Genomic DNA, 19,052 nt, shown 5'->3' with positions numbered 1-19,052 from the left:
TCCCTATGTCTATGAGAGTGCCCCTTACTCTCATGGGAAACATCCTCCTTAGGTTTAGTAGTTTTAGCCACCATTCCCAAGCTCATGCTCAAAGGGGGTGTTGCCTGCTTGCTGAGGCTGATATATGGGGAAGGTCCTTAGCCCAGAACTGATTGAGGTCCCATTGCCTTCTCCAACAGATGTTTTCTAAGTCTCAGTTTCTGACCTTCACAAGTTCTGGGGGAAAAGAGCAGCAGATAATGCACTTGACAAAGATGTGAGTCTCACCCAGGCAGCAGAGGCAGCATTGATGTTCGTCACTCATATTAAAAAAAGCAAAGGCAGGAAATAACAGTTTTTGAATCCTAGGAGCCTGGGCACAATCCCAGACTTCTTGGGGAAGAACTAACTAACTAACACTTGGGGAAGACTGTACTATAGAACTACAAAATGCTAAAAACTAAATATACAATATCTTTAGAACAATGATGCAGTAGGAAGGACACTGAAGATTCCAACTTAGACGCTAAGAAGGAACTGGACACACCACTCTTTATGCCCTCAGTTCAGAGCTCAAGGAGAGAAAGGATGCATATGGGGAACAATGGATACTGCTTGTAAAAAAAAAATCGACTCAGGCCCATGATGCACATGCATACCCACGTGTGGAATACATATAGGGACCCTCACTTGAAGAAATTGTAATATTTTTATGGCTGGAAAATAAAATGAAGATAAGTTATACAACCGGAGAGGCTAAGAATGTTTAACTATTGGGGGCTGGATTCTATTATCTTTTTGATAAACCCAATGGGACTGCTCTTGAAAAATATGAAACTACTCAGCATATGGGTTACAGAATTTAGCACTGCGTATTTTGTTCACCTAATGAATCTACTTTAATTAAACAACAACAACAACAAAAATCAAAGCAGGTCATACTTGTGATCAGATCACAATATCTTAGGCATTAGAGTTGGAAAAAGCTATCAGATCATCTAGTTCATGCCTTTACCAATGCATGATTGCTTTCTAAAGTGTATTCTGAGTACTTAGTCTAGATTAAAATAACCCAAGCTCTGGGGTTTCCCCCAGGTACAAATATATTTATACAAGGCCAAATTTTCACATGCTTACTCATGTTGAATGACATCTTACTCCATGAGTAGCCAGTATATCTATGAGACTACTCACATGAGTAAGATACTACTGAACATGAATAAGATTGGCACAATGTGGCCCCACCATTATTCTGTATTATTTCTCTGTAATATTTTCTTTTCAAAACCAACTAAAGCTGTTTACAAAATATGGTTCTGATCCAGTTCCCACCTCACCCTGAACACGAAGAGTAACATGTCTGTGTGCAGAACCAGCTGCATTCCGGGCTACACAGGTATACCTTCCTGCATGGTCTAACTGAGCAGCAGTTATTTCAATCGTTCCTAGGGTAGGGAAAAAAGAGTTCATTATGGCGTATTGTAGTATATTATACTATCTTACATTCAAAGAAAACAGAGAAATCATAATACGATTTAAGAACCCTACATTTTTATTCTATAATATTTACAATGAAAATTCTAATACACCTTCTTTTAGCATTTTCTGTATCTACACTCAAATCATGCGTAATACCTGAAGACAGAATCCTGTAGCCATCTCCTTTAAGAAGGAGTCGTAGCCCATTTTTGGTCCAATGGATTGAGGGGACAGGAACACCTGAAGCAGTGCAGGGAATTACTGCTGGAGATAGTTTTGTTACCAGAAGATTTGTAGCTTCATCTGCTATGGATGGGGGCACTAAAGCAAGGAGAACAATGTTAGGATTATCGTCCATTCTCATTTCATATAGAGGATTGCATATAACAATGTCATCTTTCTTAACAAGAGTAAAGCTCAATAGTATAAGCATCAGAACTGCAGTTCTCATTTAAATAAAGGATTCTCCTGAAGAAAATTTTGATATCAGAATACATGTGCATTTGCAATGTCTACTTTACCTTGTACAATGAGATTAATTATTTTTTGATCCTCTCCTGCGTCATTTGACACAGTGCACTCATAAACTGCAGTGTCATCCACAGTGGGGGAAATGATTAGTAGGGAACCTGAAGACAAAAACCTGAAAAAGAGCAATTAGAAGACACTGAAACATCTCTTCACTCAGCATGTAGTCAGTCCATCGAATTCATTGCCACAGGAAGTCAGATTTTAATATTATTGCTGGATTTTAAAAAGGGTTGCAGTATTTTAAATCCTGTAACACATGGTTAGTGTTCATATCGCAGCCACATGGACTGACGACTTGACAGAATGCAGGATCTTCTGTTCTAAAAGCACAGACCTATAAATATGAACTAAAAGGCAAACTGATAGCTGTAGAATCGTTTAAGGCTTACAGAAGACTCTGTGGGACAAAGCCACTAGAGGGTCACGTAATTACAGACATGAGAACAAGTTTGGGATTGGAAACTGGGCCACTATGGGGAGCCAATGTTTGGTGGGGTCTGGCCCAATGGGAAGCCTCCAAGGAGCCTGCCTAAGGAGGTATTAACTTTCCCTTAGGACAGACCCCCTTGCAGCATGGCTCCAGTGGAGGCTAGAGGTATGAGACACTGGGGTTCTACAGCAATAAATCCACAGGGTTTGAAGGAGGAACCCACCACCCTTTCAACTGGGGAGTAAACCTCATCCCATTCCAGAGGAACCTCAGGAATTTTTCTCATCCTTAGCCATTCCTTGTGCATCATTATGTGCATCATTTGGCCCATCTGGCCAAATAGAGAACAAATTATTGCTGTTCTAAGCTGCAATAGTTTGCTCTTCACAAAAATTAGCACCTCAGTGTGGCAAAATCTAAATGTTTCCAGGGTCTACAGCGGCCATGTACAAACGTGATGTATGTGTGTTTCTCACTCATTTTCTCCCCATGTTTCCATAAACCAGAAACAGAAATATCATGAAAAGAGCAGATCTTAAATTATTTTGACCCCCTTCAATGCATCTCAAAGGCTAGTGAAAAACATTAAATCAAATGCAAATAGACACAACTTGTTACAATATAAAGCACAGAGAACTTTACTGCTAAACGTGTTCATCAGGTGACAGGCAACATTTTATTTAAATATTCACCAGTAAACCAGTTCAGTGTTACTACTAACAGTTATGCAATGGAGATTGTCTATTTAAAAGCAAGTATTAAATTAAATTAAGCCAAATCAATCTCTGAATAGACTTGCACCAGAGATTAATTTAGTCCACAACAAAGATTAGAGCATATCTTACCTGTATGTATTTTGATTCTGATCAACATTAAGGAGACGTCCATTCTTCTTCCAACTTATTGCTGGACTGGGGATTCCAGTGGTCTCACAGGGGAGGGTGGTTTGGACATTTACAGTAACTGTAATATTGATGGGTCCAGGAGCGATAGATGGAGGAACTAAACAACATATGAGGCCCAGATAATTTTAAGAGAATGTATATTTTTTCAAGTTGAACTATTTGAAACTATCCTTTTCTGTAGCATGGATCATTTGACATTTATAAACTTGGCCAAAAATGCAGTAGGGAATGTCTCTCAGTTCCGTGTATTTCCTGTTGATGTACTCAGGCCAATTAGCAAAGTACAACTGTTTTTTCTGTTCACAAATATTTAGGTAGTGTTCATAACACTCAGAATTTCTAAGGGGTTCCGCCCCGCCCCCCTCCCCCCCCCACCAAAAAAACAAAACAAAACCCAACAACAACAAAACCCTAGAGAGAAGTCCTAAACAAAGCTCTGGATCCAAATAATCCTGAATTTTAGGGACATCTATAATCTGGGCATGGATGGATCTGAATTTCACTGACCCCTTTCTCTATAATGGACTGAACCAGTGTCCCTGAGCCAAACAGTTCGAAGCCTGAGTGCTAAAAAGCAGGTTCAGAGTTGCTTTTCTGCAGCTCCAGCCTATTACTAATAAAGGTAGATTTCAAGATTCAGCAATAATCAAGAAATCCAGTATGTCTGGGTGGCATTCCAGATTTTGTAGAACATTTGTGTTTATCTGAAAAAGAAATATTTACCATGGACCTGTAGATCAATTCGCTTGCGTTCCATGCCAGCTGCATTGGTTGCCATACACAGATATCGCCCAGTATCAGTAATGTGTGCTGTGTGAATGTACAAGGACCCATCCTCTAATACTGAATATCTAAAACAAAGCCATAGGAGTTGATTTAATTTTTCATGGAGGGAACTGTGGCTAAATGTTGTGGGGAAATAGAAAGAGAAGAACACACAAGGGTAGATAAAACATGTAGCACCTTAATTTGGCCATATATAATTTTCCTTTTTGAACATATTACACTCGTTCTGCCTTCAGTCTGTTTTCCAGCACATTTGCTACACCTCTTCCACAGCAAGTATGAAAACTGACTCCCGCAGTGACTTTCAAATGGGAAGACATCAGCTTTGTATATCTTATTCAAGAGGTGATTTTTATCTTCACTGATTTAAACTGAGAAAATCCAAGTAATGAATGAATACACCCTGCTTATTTGCCCTTCAAAATACAATTCAACTTTTAAGCTTTTAGTCAATGCTTTTGAATTCTGCACTACGTGCCAGGTCCCATGCTCATTGAAGTCAATGGGAACACACCTATTAGCTGCAGTGAACACTGGAACTGGCCTCACATGCCTGGAATATTTTAGAGTATGAACTGTATAGTATCTCTCCAATATCCCTCATGTTGCAGGATGTCACTTGTGTTGGTCCCAAAGTTTCCTACATTTCACACTAAAGGTGAGGTCCCTTCACTTTTACTGTAGAAATAACTTGCATCAGAAAAAGAATCATTGCACTGAGGTAATCAAAACAGTGCTTATGCTAAAGGAATGAGTCCCACAGCATTTTAAGTTTCCTACATAAATCATTTTGTTGTGAGTCTTACTGTAGATCTTTGTCACGCTTTGTGTTGCACTGGGGCTTTGGCAGGTTAAGAAGTGTGGTATGAACATTAAAACTGATTTTGTGAATGTAAAAGTAAAGCAAACAAAGTCCTAAGAGATTTAACTCCAAGTCTTCTATTACAAATACATTGTTTAAAAGTTTCTGCAGCACATTTGTGCTGAGCATTAGATGTTACCTGGCACTGTTTCCAGCAAAAATAGCTCCATCCTTTCTCCATGTAATTCTTGGGGTTGGTACTCCTTCTGCAACACACTGCAGAACAGCAGACTTATTTATATGCACAACAACCGTCTCAGGACCATCTTTGATTGTGGGAGCAACTGTAAAGGAAAAATCCCACATGATATTAGAGAGAGAGATTTATTCAGAACTGTTTTAAATTAGACAGATGGGAATGTCTGCTATGACAAAGGAATTGTGCCACCCATGAGCATGCAAACAAGCTGCTTTAAATTTGATACAATACATGAAAGCTAGTATGCTGTAATGGGGAATTAAAGAAAAACTTTTGATCTTTTACAAATTAAAAAGATAGTAGATTTCTGTGCCATCTACTAATGATCTTGGATTGTTAGAGCTGGCACATGGCACAAGAGATGGTCTAAATATATTTAATTCTGCTTTAGCACAGGGGAATGGACAAGATGACCTCTTCAGGTCCCTTCCAGGCCCACATTTCTAAAATTCTTTGATACCTTTTAAAAATGAGAAAATCAAGTAGGACATTGAGACCATCATTGATTAACTATCAGTCCCATACTATGTTTTATTACACACAAACAGTTCATTTGGACTGAATCTAAGATTTTGACTGGCACGAGAGATTTAAATTAGGACTTAACCCTTCACCGGTAGCTGTATCTCAAAATTAATATCTGTGCCTTTGCAGACTGCAATGTCTTGCAGTAGTATGGCCCTGTCTTAAAAAGGGCAAAACACACCTTGGGCCTTGTTAGCAATCTTCATGAAAAATTTACATGGGGCCAGGAAGGTCTAATGCTTAGCCTCTCTTCAGGGCTGTTTATTTATTTTGTTCCATGCATCAACCGAAAAATATGCTAAAGAAGCAATTCAGCCATCACACTGCTCACTGGAAACCAAATGCCTCATCTCTGCAAAGCACCTCACCTGAGATCTACAATGGCATTAGGTTCCTAACTGCCACTGATTTCAGTGGAATACCTTTATGGATATTGGCCCTAATCAACATCAAACGAAGTGTCAGAAATCCTGGTATCACTTCTAGCTCCAATTTTCTACATAGGAAAACCCACTAGTATCACCTTATTACTGAGATGACAACCCCCTATTTTATTATTAGTTACGATTATTATTAGTAGTAGGAATTATGTTCTGTTCACCCATTTGCAATCCTGAAATTATGAAATATCAAGTCCATAGATAAATGTATCATTTCATCAATCACTGAAATGCAGCTCCCTCACCCTAAACCAGCGGTTCTCAACCTTTTTTACCCGAGTACCACTCGGGTCAGGTACAGTCAGGTCAAGTACCACTTGACTTGACTGTGCCTGACCCGAGTACCACTCGGGAAAAAAAAAGGGGGGGGGACTTTCGGTGGCGGCAGGGTTACATGGGGGGAACAATGCCCTCCGACGAAACCCTGCCGCCGTTTGCCCCTTTTTGGTGGCAGGGTTTCGCGGGGGTGGGGGGGACTTTCGGCGGCAGCGGGGTTTCGCGGCGGCAGGGTGGGGGAACTTTCGGCGGCGGTGGGGGGGGACTTTCGGCGGTGGATTCAGCGGCGTGGTACGGCTCGCGTACCACCCAGCCTTCTTCGAAGTACCACCGGTAGTACGCGTACCACTGGTTGAGAACCGCTGCCCTAGACTAAATGCAGCATCTGTCTGACAGTGCACAGAAATACTACATAACACTTTGACAGGAACTGAAGAGGTTTCAGGGGAAACTTGGATTGGTAGAATGTAGTTACCCAGTTTAGGATGCCAGGACATCCTCTTTAACATTCTTATGAAATTGCCTTGGGTTCTTTATTGACTACAAGTGATCAGTACCTTGTTTTTATGACTTGCCTAAAAATGGTATTGCCAATAGGACAGTATTCCTAACTCCATGGTGGAGCTTTCCCTCAGTACTTATTCAGAGGGCAGAGTAACACCTCCCCCCCCCGAAACATGAACAACATTTCTTTATGCATAATACCCAAAGACAATCCTGTAGCCATCTCTTATAGAAAAGAGTCTTACCTCATTTTTGTTCATGCATGTATCTATAACTATTTAAGACAAAATGGAATAGTATGAACTTAAAATACTTATTTTCCCTCTGTATAGGTAGATAGATCTATAGTTAAGGTTGCCCAATGCTCTCCATTTTTCAGTTGCTTATAGCTTTACTAAACTTAAAACATTCAGGCTGAAATTTCCTATGACAGATGTCTGACTCGTGTTGAATTTCTAGAGCACAGCCTGTCCTTTGAACTGAATGAGTCAGGCATTTTGCATAAAAGACAGCATGCAATCGTAATTAAAGACTCTCATAATAAACATATAAGGGGGCCAAATGAAAGTTGCACAGGCAATCCTAAAACATTTTTTACAGTATTTTTGGATAAATATATTTACATAATCACTGTACTTATGCTTATTTGTTGTGAAAAGTCTAGTAAACATATTCCATCTTTTTCAACTCTCAGAAATACTGTGCAAAGATTAAAATAGTTAAGAATGAATCTTTACCATTTACAGTCAGCACAAACTCTCTGGTAGTTTTTCCTGCAATGTTACTTGCCACACAGGTATAGCTTGCTGTATCACCTAGGTCAGCATTATTGATCTGCAGATATCGGCCACTGGATAGGATGCGGACTCGAGGAGTTGTCTAAGAAAAGTTCAACAAATAGAACTAATTTTATCATGGTTTTCCATTGTACAGAAAATTCATGTTGTAAAGTAATAAGAGTCATGAAAGAGTAGCTATAAGAACATAATGGGTTGAATTCATCGCTGGCTTAACTTCATTGGCCTCAGTGAAGTTACCAGGATAAATAAGGGAGACATGGTGGGTGAGGTAGTATCTTTTATTGGACCAACTTCGGTTGCTGAGAGAGACAAGCTTTCGAGCAGTTTCCCAGACCTGAAGGAAAGCTTTGTGTAGGCTCAAAAGCTTGTCTGTCTCACTAACAGTAGTCCAATAAAAGACATTGCCTCATCCACCTTGTCTCTCTCTAACATCCTGGGACCGACACAGCTACAACACTGCATGCAAGGATAAATAAGGCTCAGTTACCTCTCTTAGAGTACATCTTCACTGATGGCAGCAAATTTGTTGCCATCAGATCAATCTATCCAGATCAATTAAGCGGTCAGTGAAGATCTGCTCAATTGATCCGGAAGTCGATGTGTTAAAACCACCCCCTCAAGTGGCACAGCACAGTGAGAATGCCACGTAGAAGAGGAGTTTCGAAGTTGACAGGAGTTATGCAAGCTACGCAGAGTAGCTTGCATAATTCCCATTGACTGCCGCCGAATTTGAAGGTAAGTGTAGACCAGGCCTCTGAAAATTTGATTGAGTTTTAAAATTTTAACTGCAATTTATAGACTCAATCGTGAATTCATTTACTCAGGACATTTGCTTGAATAAGGGATTAGAATTTGTGACCAAAATAAATTAATTATAAATGTTTTTTTGGTTTTCATGTAAGATGGCAATTTCACAGCATGAAATTGAAGTGCATTTTTTATCCATATGCAGGCACATCACTGATGGAAGATATAAAAGCTTTCCCACACTGCTTTTTCAGTGTGCCACAGCCGTGACCTAGAGGAATCATTTCCATTATGCAACAAACAGCCTCAACAATGAGACAAAAGGATGCCAGACATGGTATGGATTTCTGTCTGTCTGGCACTACATTGAGTTAAACAGATTGTGCAAAAAACAGTCAGTAGACGTGAATTGCTTTTGATCACTGCCAATCTGGACAAGATTTGTACTAGTGACATATAATATTGACAACTACAAGTGTTCAAAACTATGAGGCAAGGCCCACACCATCCTGAGTCTGGCTTTAAAATCATGAGGGCTTTTTTTTTTTTAATACTAAATTTGGTGTTCTTTAATTTGTCTTATGGTTTCTGAACCTTTAGGGAGCACTAGTCACATGTGCAAGCTACACTCCACAACCTCAAGGGCTAGAAACTCGCATTGTTGTTAGTTTTTGGTTTTTAACAGAAGTTGAGTTTCTCACGTAATCAATCACTTAATGGCAGAAGTCACGGTTTTACGAACTACAACAAATATTGCAAAGTTCCTGGTAAAGTCATAAGATAGCAACACTTAGGCTCCAATTCTGCAATTCCTTCTCTACAGGTGGACTCCAGGCTAGTACATAGCCCCACTGAAGTCAGTCCTCCCCCTTCCCTCCCCCAACATAGTCACAGGGTTCATCCATGCAGAACAAATTGCAGCATTGGGGCCTTAGAAATGAAATAAGCCACTTCCCATTGCCATGGCCTTGGGCAGTGTTTACTTAAATGCAGTTATTTGTAATAACTGGTATTTTCTGTATATTTGTATTTGCTTCTCTACATATTTCAGCACAATTGCTATGACTTTAGAAACATATACTATAATTGAGAGAAAAATGAATTCAGTTATTGCACTAAGTACTTTTAATAAATATAGTACCATATATATGACAAAACAAAGGTAGTAAAATTATAGTTTAGTCCCCAAACTATTTTAATTATAAACTTCCACTGGGTCCTATCTTTAAAAAGCAAAATCCACTGCTCTTTTGGGGCCTGATTCAAAGCCCAATTAAGTCAATGGAAAGACTCCCCTGGACTTCAATGGGCTTTGAATCAAGCCTCTTGAAGGTATCTGTTAATTAATACTTATGGCCTGATCTTGCATTCCTTGTGAACCCAAATCTCTCAGTCAAACCAAAAGGAAGAATACCATTCCTAGAAGTCTAGTAATGTTAGATCCACCTCTTGTTCTGCTATCAGAGATGATAATGGTGCACAAACATACCATTAAACAAGCACAGGATTTAAGATTTTGCTGTTAGAGACAGTACAAGAGAGAAGATTGAAGTTTGTTCAATGGGAAAAGACAAAACTAGTAGGGGAGGAAGTTTCATTTAAAAGCTCCTAAGAGGGCATAGCTAAAAACAATGATTTTAAATTAAAATAATGGTGAAGCAGTCCCGTCCAAAATTGGTATTTTCCAAAAACTTCCCTCTCCTCATTATGAAACTGTTCACTTTTCCCAAGACAAAGGAGGATTATTCACCATGGAGGAATCCCTCTTTCCATTACCAGCTGTACCTTCCTCCATGTTTCTTTAATATTAGTGCATTACTGTGCTCCCTTGAGGACAGGAAAGCATTTGACTAATTATGTACACAACTGGAACATCTCATTTTTTCTTATTAGATAAAAAGTGATTTGTCTCCAGTCAGACTTCCAACATTTAAAAAAAAAAAAAAAAAAGACTATACATAACTATACTCAAGAATGGAAGGAGTAGTGGGGGATAAAGAAAACCCAAATCTGGTAGTTCCACATCATATAGCAATTTTTTTTACACAGCTTTGTGTGGACTACATGGCTCTTTTATTAGAACCGTGTGAATGTAGTGCTGATGAGATGTGCTAAATAGCTCTTCAGACTCAAGTCCTCTATTGACCCATAAAACATTGGGCAGAGTAGTGGAAGCATCATCATCCTGCCCAACTAGTATGCCTCAACCCTAACTTGAAGGGCTCAATTCCAGGGCTCATAGTAGGGCTGGTTACTACTTCAAAAATAATTCCTAAATGTTCATGTGATTAACTGTGATTAACTTTCAATGCTTTTCACAACACTTCTTAATTTTTGTTTTCTGCAAACACTTGTATGAGTGATTGTTTTTCTTTTCTTTTCTTTTTCATAAGAATTCTCACCAAAAATAAAAGCCTCAAAGACTTGTGCAAATACAAATTTTCCAGGAAGGTTCATATCAAAAGCATTTATGCTGCTTTCTTTCAACCTCTTTCCAGCCTCCTGTTTCTAAAAGCTTGTCATCCAATTAAGGAGCAGAAATAATACTAGGTGACCTAAGCGATCAACCACACACCACAAAGGAATAGCACTCAAAGGAACTGTATTTATCTCAGGTACAGTGACTGCCAGAGCTATTATTGAAGCAGTGCCCTTTCTGTCACTACAATGGATGATGAGTAATAAAAAAGTCTCCTGTTGAACTACTCCGTTCTTGTTCCTTTGACTTAACCAAGGATGTGATGCCTCACTGCCACTGCATTAAACTCTGAGTCAATAGGTGCATTTGGTGCAAAATTGTGGTGGTTAGCAGAGATTAAAGTAAGCTACTTATTAGGTTATTTCTCTTCAATTTAAAGAAAATTCTTTCCTTTCTAAATGTTACTAGAATATGAGGATGCATAATATACCCAAAGTAAATGTATAGTGTAGTCTTTCTCAGCTACCTTTCCTGGGAAGCCATTCAGGAGTATACCGAAGGCTTCTAGGATTGCTCAAATGATCCAGGAGGAGCAAGGGATCCCCCTAAAGGAAAAGAGAACAAATAACAGCGGGATGGCCAGTTCATGTGGTCACTATCTTCATATACTTGTTTAAGTCAAGTTGTATTTGGGCCAGAACTAGTCAACCTTTTCTTGAACTCAAAGGACCACAACTCAACTGTGCTGTAGAAGCAAGTGAGTGGAATCAGAAATTAAGGTTCATGCACTTTGTGCAGAATGCAAAGATGTGACAGATTTGTGAAAACAACATAGCAAATGTACCTGTAAAAGTTCTCCATCTTTAAGCCATGTGATTGTAGGAGGCGGCACTGCATCTGACTTGCACTCCAATATAACTTGTCTGTTCTGCAGCACAGTGAAATCCTGCGGCCCTCTGGTGCCAGCAATGTTAGGGGGAACTGTTAAAAAAATAAAGAATAAGAAAAGCGTGACAAATATGAGCTTTAATTAAAACATTTCTATGGACAGAATCCCAGTGTAATTCTCAAACAAGGTTTTGGGGTATACCAGCAGAGCAACAGTGCAATTAATTGGTTTTGCTTTTCATTGCCAATATCAAGTCTGGCATTTGACTAGTCACAATCCACTTCCTAAAACCACACATCACAAACCACTAATTGACAGAAATCAGTTGAAAGTCCGTTCTCTGAAGAAACCAGCACTTACTCAGATGAAGTCAGGATACCTCAAGCTCCATAACCCTCTTCATCAACAGATTCATATATGATCTGTCATTCACTGGATAAGCAGAACCTTGACTGGATACAAATTCTTCGCTATGTTCATGTAGGAAGAAGTTACTCAGCTTGTGCAGTAACGATGGTTCTTCGAGATGCTTGTCCCTATGGGTTCTCCACTGTGAGTGTGTCTGTGTCCCTGCTCTGCTGATTGGAGAACTTGGGTAATAGTTTGTCCCACTTGTGCATGCACTGCTTCCCACCTGCCATGAGGCTGGCCAGCGTGCACAGATGATCCCTCCTCAGTTCCTTCACCACCACAGTGTCAACTAATAGAACTCTGAACTAGAGGGGAGGATGGTGGGTTGGGGAGCACCCACAGGGACACATAGCTCGAAGAACCATAGTTACTGCACAAAGTGAGTGACTTCTTTTTCGAGTAGTGTCCCTATGGATGCTCCACCGTAGGTGACTCCCAAGCAGAGCCCATCACTGGAGACTAGGACTTCAGAGTCAAGTCTGATATGGATGAAAGTATTGTGGCACCGAATCTGGTGTCAGCAGCCAAATCCCCCAGGATGGCATAGTGGTCTGAAAAGGTCTGTGCAGATGCCCAGGTAGCTGCTCTGCACATTTCTGATGTAATGGTACCCTTGGAGAAGGCGATGGATGAGGAGCCTGACCTCATAGATTGTGTGCATATTGAAAATTGCGGTGTTATGTTATACAGTTGGTAACAGAGTTTAATACAGCCTAAGACCCACTTAGAGAGTCTCTGTGCTGAAATTGCTGTACCTTTTGACCTATCTGCAATGGAGAGGAAGAGTCTCAGAGATTTTCTGAAGGCTCTTGTCCTGTCCAAATAGAAGGCCAATGCTCTCCACACATTGAATGTACGGAGGATGGCTTCCCTATTATCCTAGTGAGGTTTGGGATAAAAGGCTGGAAGCAGAATAGACTGATTTATGTGAAATGCGAAAGTCACCTTGGGACTGAACTTTGGATGTGGTCTAAGCATGACCTTCTCAAGGAAGAACACAATGAAAGAGGGATGCCTCATCAGAGCCACTATTTCTCCAATCCTTCTTGAAGAGGTGATGGCAATGTGGAACGCCGTCTTCATGGAAAGATGAGTTAATGAACAAGTGGCCATGGGTTCAAATGGTGACCTAGTCAGATCTTTGAATACTAGTTTGAGATCCCATTGAGGAGTGGGAAATCTGGATTACGGGAAAAGTTTCATTATGCCTTTGGGAAACCTCTTCGTAGTAGGATGTGAAAAGATTGAGTACCTTCTACCTGCTCATGGAAGGTTGCAGTTGCAACGAGATGAACTTTCAGTGAACTGACGGAGAGACCTGATTTCTTGAGAGTCAACAGGTAGTGTAAGATCACCAGTAGGGTGGATGTATTAAGGATGATGCCTGAGGACTGGGAACAAAACCAAAATCTCTTCTATTTCTGTAGATAGGTATGGTGAGTAGCTCCTTTCCTACTGTGCAATAACATCTCCTGTACCTCCTCAGAGCAAGAGGTCTCTATGTGCTGGAATCATGAAGAAGACAGGCTTTGAGTCACAGAATCCGCAGGTTGGGATGGAGAATGCACCTCTCATTCTGAAATTGAAAGTAAGAAGTTATTGAAAGAGTCATAGGTGGACATAGTGCCAGCTGTGACAAGTAAGAGTACCATGTCTATCTGGGTCAGGTGGGAGAAATCAGCATGATGTTTGATATTTCGTTTTGCACTTTCAATAGGACCTTCAGTATCAGAGATAATGGGGGAAAAGTGTAAAGGAGGCCCTTGTCCCATGGAAGGAGAAAAGCATCTCCCATGGAGTGTCATCTGATCCCTGCTCTGGAGCAGTATTGTGGACATTTCTTGTTCTAGGAAGTAGTGAACAGGTTTATTACCATTGTTGAAATACATTGTGAAGTACCATCAAATCTATCTGCCATTCTTGGTCATGTAGGAATTTGCAACTGAGTCTGTCTGCAGTTGTGTTGTGTATGCCTGATAAGTAGTCTGCTGATATTAAGATATTGCGGGAGGTGCACCAGTTCCATAGTTTTTGTGCTTCTATGCACAGGGAGTGAGACCTGGCGCCTCCCTGATGGTTTATATAATATAATACATGCGGGCCATGTTGTCCGTCATGACCCTTGTGTGTGTGTCTTTGATCAGCGGGAGGAAGTAAACACATGCGTTTCAAACTGCTCTGAGTTTGAGCAGTTTGATATGGAGTCATGTCTCAGCTGGAGACCATTTGCCCTGTATTGTACAACTATTGAGATGCCCACCCCATCCTATGAGGGATGCATCGGTGGCCAGGAGTAGAGGGGGGAAGACTGAACAAAGGGGATTCCCACACATGTTTACTGGATTCTTTCACCAGTCTAACCCTAGTGGGCATCGAGAATAGTTTGCTTATGTTGTGCTTATATTGTCTGTTTGGCCTGTAAACCAAAATGAACTATGCTTGGAGGCCTCTCATGCATAGTCTGGCATAAGCAATAACAGATGTGCCCACAGCCCCATACCCAAGGAGCTGGAGGCAATGTCTGGCTGAAATTTGGGGGCTGAATTGTACTGTCAATGAGGAGAGACTGAGAAATCTGTTATATGGGAGGAGTGCCTTTTCCTGAGTGGAGTCAAGGTCAGCTGCAATGAATTCTAGCCTCTGTATCAGTGTTAAAGTCAACTTTTGTTCATTGATCTATAGGCCCAGATTCTGAAACAGGTACAGTGTAGTCTGGGTGACTCGATGGGCTTCTGCGAAGGACGTGCCCTGAGAAGGCAGTCATCCAGATAAGGATAAATCATGATGCCTTGAGAGCATAAATGGGCCACCACTACTAAGAGGACCTTGGAGAATACTCTGGGGGCCGATGAGATGCTAAAAGGGAGTACTTTGTATTGGTAGTGATCTTGGCCAAGTGTGAACCTGATGCAAAGTCTGTGGCTCAGTATGATTGAGATATGAAAATATGCATCTTGAAAGTCGAGGGCCAAGAACCAGTCTCCTTATTCTAATACTGGAATGATCGATAATGTAACCATCTTGAACTTCTGAGCCTTGATAAACTTGTTGAGCGCTCTGAGGTCAGTATGGGTCTTCAACCCCCTTTTTCTTTGGTATCAGGAAGTAATGAGAGTAGAAACCTCTGTCTCTTAGGATGTGTGGGCACTGGCTCGATGGCTCCTACGCTTAGGAGGTGATTTATCTCCTGATGTAGCAGGCTTTCATGAGAAAGGTCCCTGAAGAGGGATTGGAAAGGGTGTTTGGGAGTGGGGAGGAAGGAGAAATGGAGTATCTTGGATGATATCCAGCACCTATCTGTCGGAGGTTATCCGTTCCCTGGTGCTGCAGAACGGGGTGAGATGGTCTCTGAAGGGATGGGTGGAGTCTTCCAGCATGAAGTGAGGAGAGTGTTCTATGGGCACCTCAACCAATCAATCAAAACTATCTCTTTGAGGTGGAGGGCTGAGAGGAAGTTTGCTGAGATCCCAGCATCTTTCGCCTGGGGAACCTGGGCTTCTTCCCCATGGGGTTCATATGATCTCTGTGTGCATATTAAGACTGATATTGGAATGAGTATTGTGAGTAAGGCTTGAATGGTGGCTGAAAGCTGCATTTTCTTTTATACTTAGTTGTATAGATCCCAAGGAATCATATTTTTTGTCTTTTAAAGGCCATTAAATCCTTTAACATGTGGAGGAAGGCATCAGTCTTTTCAGCAAATAATTTCGTCCCCTGAAAATGGAAGTCATCCACTGTTGTTTGGACCTCCTTGGGGAAGCCAGATAGATGAAGCTATGGGGCCCATCTCAACACAATGGCAATCAAAATAGAATGCGCCACTATGTCAGCTGCATCAAGTGCAGACTGGAGAGACATTTTTGCCACCAGCTGGCCCTCATTAACCAAGGCTTTGAATTGGTCCTTGTGAGAATCAGGGAGCTGTTCAATAAAAGAACTACGCTTCAGATAGTTCTGATAATCATATTTAGCCCACAAGGCTTGATATTTCGCCACTCTGAATTGGAGGGTGGCTGAGGAGTAAAACTTCCTGCCAAAGAGGTCTAGGCGCTTCCAGTCCTGGTCATAAGGAATGCACTTAAATTGATGTTGGCGACCTTTAGAGTTCACTGTGTCCACAATGATCAAATTGGGAGGCAGGTGTGAGAACAGAAATGCCATGTCCTTTGCTGGCACATAATATTTCTTGTCTGCCCTCTTACAAATTGGTAGGACGGACATGGGGGTCTGCCATAACCCCTTGGTGCAGTCCAGTGTAGCCTTATTAATTAATTAATAGGAAGGGCCACTCTGGAAGAGGAAGAGCATGTATAACATCCACTAGTTCAGACACCTCTTGCAAAGGTATTTTGAGTGCCTCTGTGCCACATCTTGGAACAGTTTAAATTCGTACACCATGGATGGGGGGGAGGGGAGCATCACTGTTTCATCTGGCGTTGGAGATATGGGTTGGAGGAATGACTTCCTCCTCAATTTCAGCCTCTGATTCTATCCTTGCCTGCTTGGGGAGCTCAGATTCCCTTGAGGCAGTGGCCAAACGAAGATACTTCCTCAGCCGTTGATAGACCACACTAGAGGTGATGAAGGCTTGTTGCCTTTGGGCCTGTTAGGGGTCCCAGTATGGTCATTATGGTGGGAAGGTAACCGTGGTTGGTACCATGGTTGCCCAAACCAGTGAGGCTGTGAGTCAGAGGGGTGATATGCCCAGTGACCATAATGAAACTGGGCTCTATATGGTGGGTGAGAAGAGCATTGGGAAGCTAGGTCTTCTTGCTCACTTTCTGATTCTGACAACAAAAAGGGCAATTCATGGCAAGAGGTCATCACTGAGCCAAGGTGAACTCTGGGTGAACTCAGTGCCATGGCCCCGGTACTGAGCAGAGGAGAGTCCAGTGCATTGAACTCTGAAAGATCCATCTTGCACTGGAAATCTGTCAGTGCAGAGGGTGTTGATACCAGCGGAAGTTGTCAGTGCCGAGAAGCTTATACCAACAGAGTTCGAGATGTGGACCCAATAGCAGGGTCCATCGGTGCCTGGTGTGTTGTTAGAGGTACCGATGTTGGTGACCATACTGACAGAACCTTCCCTGGGGTGGATCTTCTATGTTCCTCATGACCCCATGGTACCAGTGCTTCTTTGCCTGTGCCCATCGGGTCTTTAGACATTCCGATTTCTCCTGTTGGTTCAGTACCACACATGCCCTGGTCTATCTAAACAGCTTTGGTGCCATTGGGCCTTTTCTTAGAGAGGCCCATAGGCATCTCTCTGAGCTCATTCTCTTTGAAGTGGAGGGTTGTAATGAGGGGTTCCCACTGGGACTCTGAAGGTTAAAGGGTTGACTCCATGAGTAAGGTTTTAGCCTCGGTTCTCCGACCTTCCTCGATCTGGTCATCAGTTGTTGACACAAACCACACTTCTGTGTAATGTGTTTCTCTCCCAGGCAGTGAACTCATAGCAAGTGCCAGTCAGTTACTGGGATAGATTCCTTGCAACTGAGGCACTTTTTAAAGCCCTAGGCGCCAGGCATACCCTTGTTGAGGAGGGTCCTCCCCACCAGGGGTTGACGGAAGACAAAATCCTTTTCTTTTCTTCTTCTTTTTTTTTTAAGGCAATGGCCAAAATACAATGTAAACAAACCAAAAAAAGAAAAAGTGCTTTCAAAGAAGCTAAAATGATCAATTCTAAGATTGTTAATGATTTGCGAATGGACAACCCTAACTTCATCTCTAGCCAGGGGCGATTGAGAAGGAACTGAGGGGGGATTGCCCACACTCATTGGCTAGCCTCATGGTAAGCGGGGAGCAGCACGTGCGTGGGCAGGACGGACAGCTACCAAAGTTCACTGATCAGTAGCGCAGGGACGCAGACACACCTACATTGGAGCACCCATAGGGACACTACTCAAAGAAGAATTGTGCAAGTCTGCACAAAGCAGAAGACTGCTTTGAGACATCTTTTGTGAACTTACTTCTGCCACCATATAGTAATTTAACACTGAGTTTTCTCCCTAGGTCAGAGAGGAAATTATTTTGCATTGTCTTATTCTTCAGAGACTAGATTGATAAGATCTAAGGACTATTCTAGACCTAGAGGAACTGACATACTGATTCAATTGCCATTTCTTTTTATTTTATTATAAAATATAAATATAACATATTTATTTAAAACATAACACAAGCAATTATAATGGAAATCAGAGTAACAAAGAAAGTTTATTTTTTTCAGTTTATTCTATCTCAGTCTTATTGAAAATGGACAAAGGACATCAATTCCTCTAACTTTCTGTTACTGTGATTTCCATTATAATTTCTTATATTATGTTTTAAATAACTGTGTTTGTAATGTTCCATCATAATTGTGCCACGTTCTGAATAATTACTTTGTATACAAACATTAAGTATCTGCGCTTGATTGAATATCCGCTTTCTCAAAAGGTGTATTGTTACTTCTGTTTTCCTGACCCTCAGTGTACAGATTTATAGATTCCAAAGCCAGAAAGGACCACTATGGTCATCTAGTCTGACCTCCTGTATAACACAGGTCATAAAACTTCCACAAAATAATTCCTAGTGCGTATCTTCTAGAAAAACATTTAGAAATTGCCAGTGACGGAGAATCCACCACGACCCTTGGTAAATTGTGCCAATAAACCTCACTCTTAAACATTTCCTCCTTATTTCTAGTCTGAATTTTTGTAGCTACAACATCCAGTCATTGGATTGTGTTATATTTTTGTTTGCTAGCTTGAAGAGCCCATTATCAAATATCTGTTCCCCAGGTAGGTACTTATGAACTGTGATCAATTCACCCCTTAATCTGTTTGGATAAACTAAACAGATTGAACTCCTTGAGTCTTTCACTATAAGACA

General features: G+C 41.2%; 1 protein-coding gene across 6 annotated transcripts in view; it reads right to left on the bottom strand.

The window, feature by feature from the left end:
* The window catches only part of HMCN1 (hemicentin 1), a 291,595-nt gene that overhangs the window by 44,493 nt on the left and 228,050 nt on the right, over positions 1-19,052 (bottom strand). For 5 of the 6 annotated variants that reach the window (XM_067535110.1, XM_067535114.1, XM_067535113.1 and 2 more), the window contains 8 exons: positions 11,727-11,863; positions 7,654-7,795; positions 5,112-5,256; positions 4,048-4,175; positions 3,265-3,421; positions 1,980-2,101; positions 1,615-1,779; positions 1,317-1,424 (listed from right to left, as the gene is read on the bottom strand). In XM_067535110.1, the coding sequence (XP_067391211.1) occupies positions 1,317-1,424; positions 1,615-1,779; positions 1,980-2,101; positions 3,265-3,421; positions 4,048-4,175; positions 5,112-5,256; positions 7,654-7,795; positions 11,727-11,863 (1,104 nt within the window). The remainder of the gene's footprint in view (positions 1-1,316; positions 1,425-1,614; positions 1,780-1,979; positions 2,102-3,264; positions 3,422-4,047; positions 4,176-5,111; positions 5,257-7,653; positions 7,796-11,726; positions 11,864-19,052) is intronic. The other variant, XM_067535111.1, reaches the window with a different exon arrangement.

The sequence above is a fragment of the Emydura macquarii genome, unplaced genomic scaffold, assembly GCF_026122565.2.
Source record: "Emydura macquarii macquarii isolate MOO-44397 ecotype Brisbane River unplaced genomic scaffold, CSIRO-AGI_Emac_v2 contig_3477, whole genome shotgun sequence".
NCBI classification, from domain to species: domain Eukaryota; kingdom Metazoa; phylum Chordata; order Testudines; family Chelidae; genus Emydura; species Emydura macquarii.
Note: the sequence above shows the minus strand (reverse complement) of the source record. Positions and strands in the feature narration are given on the sequence as shown.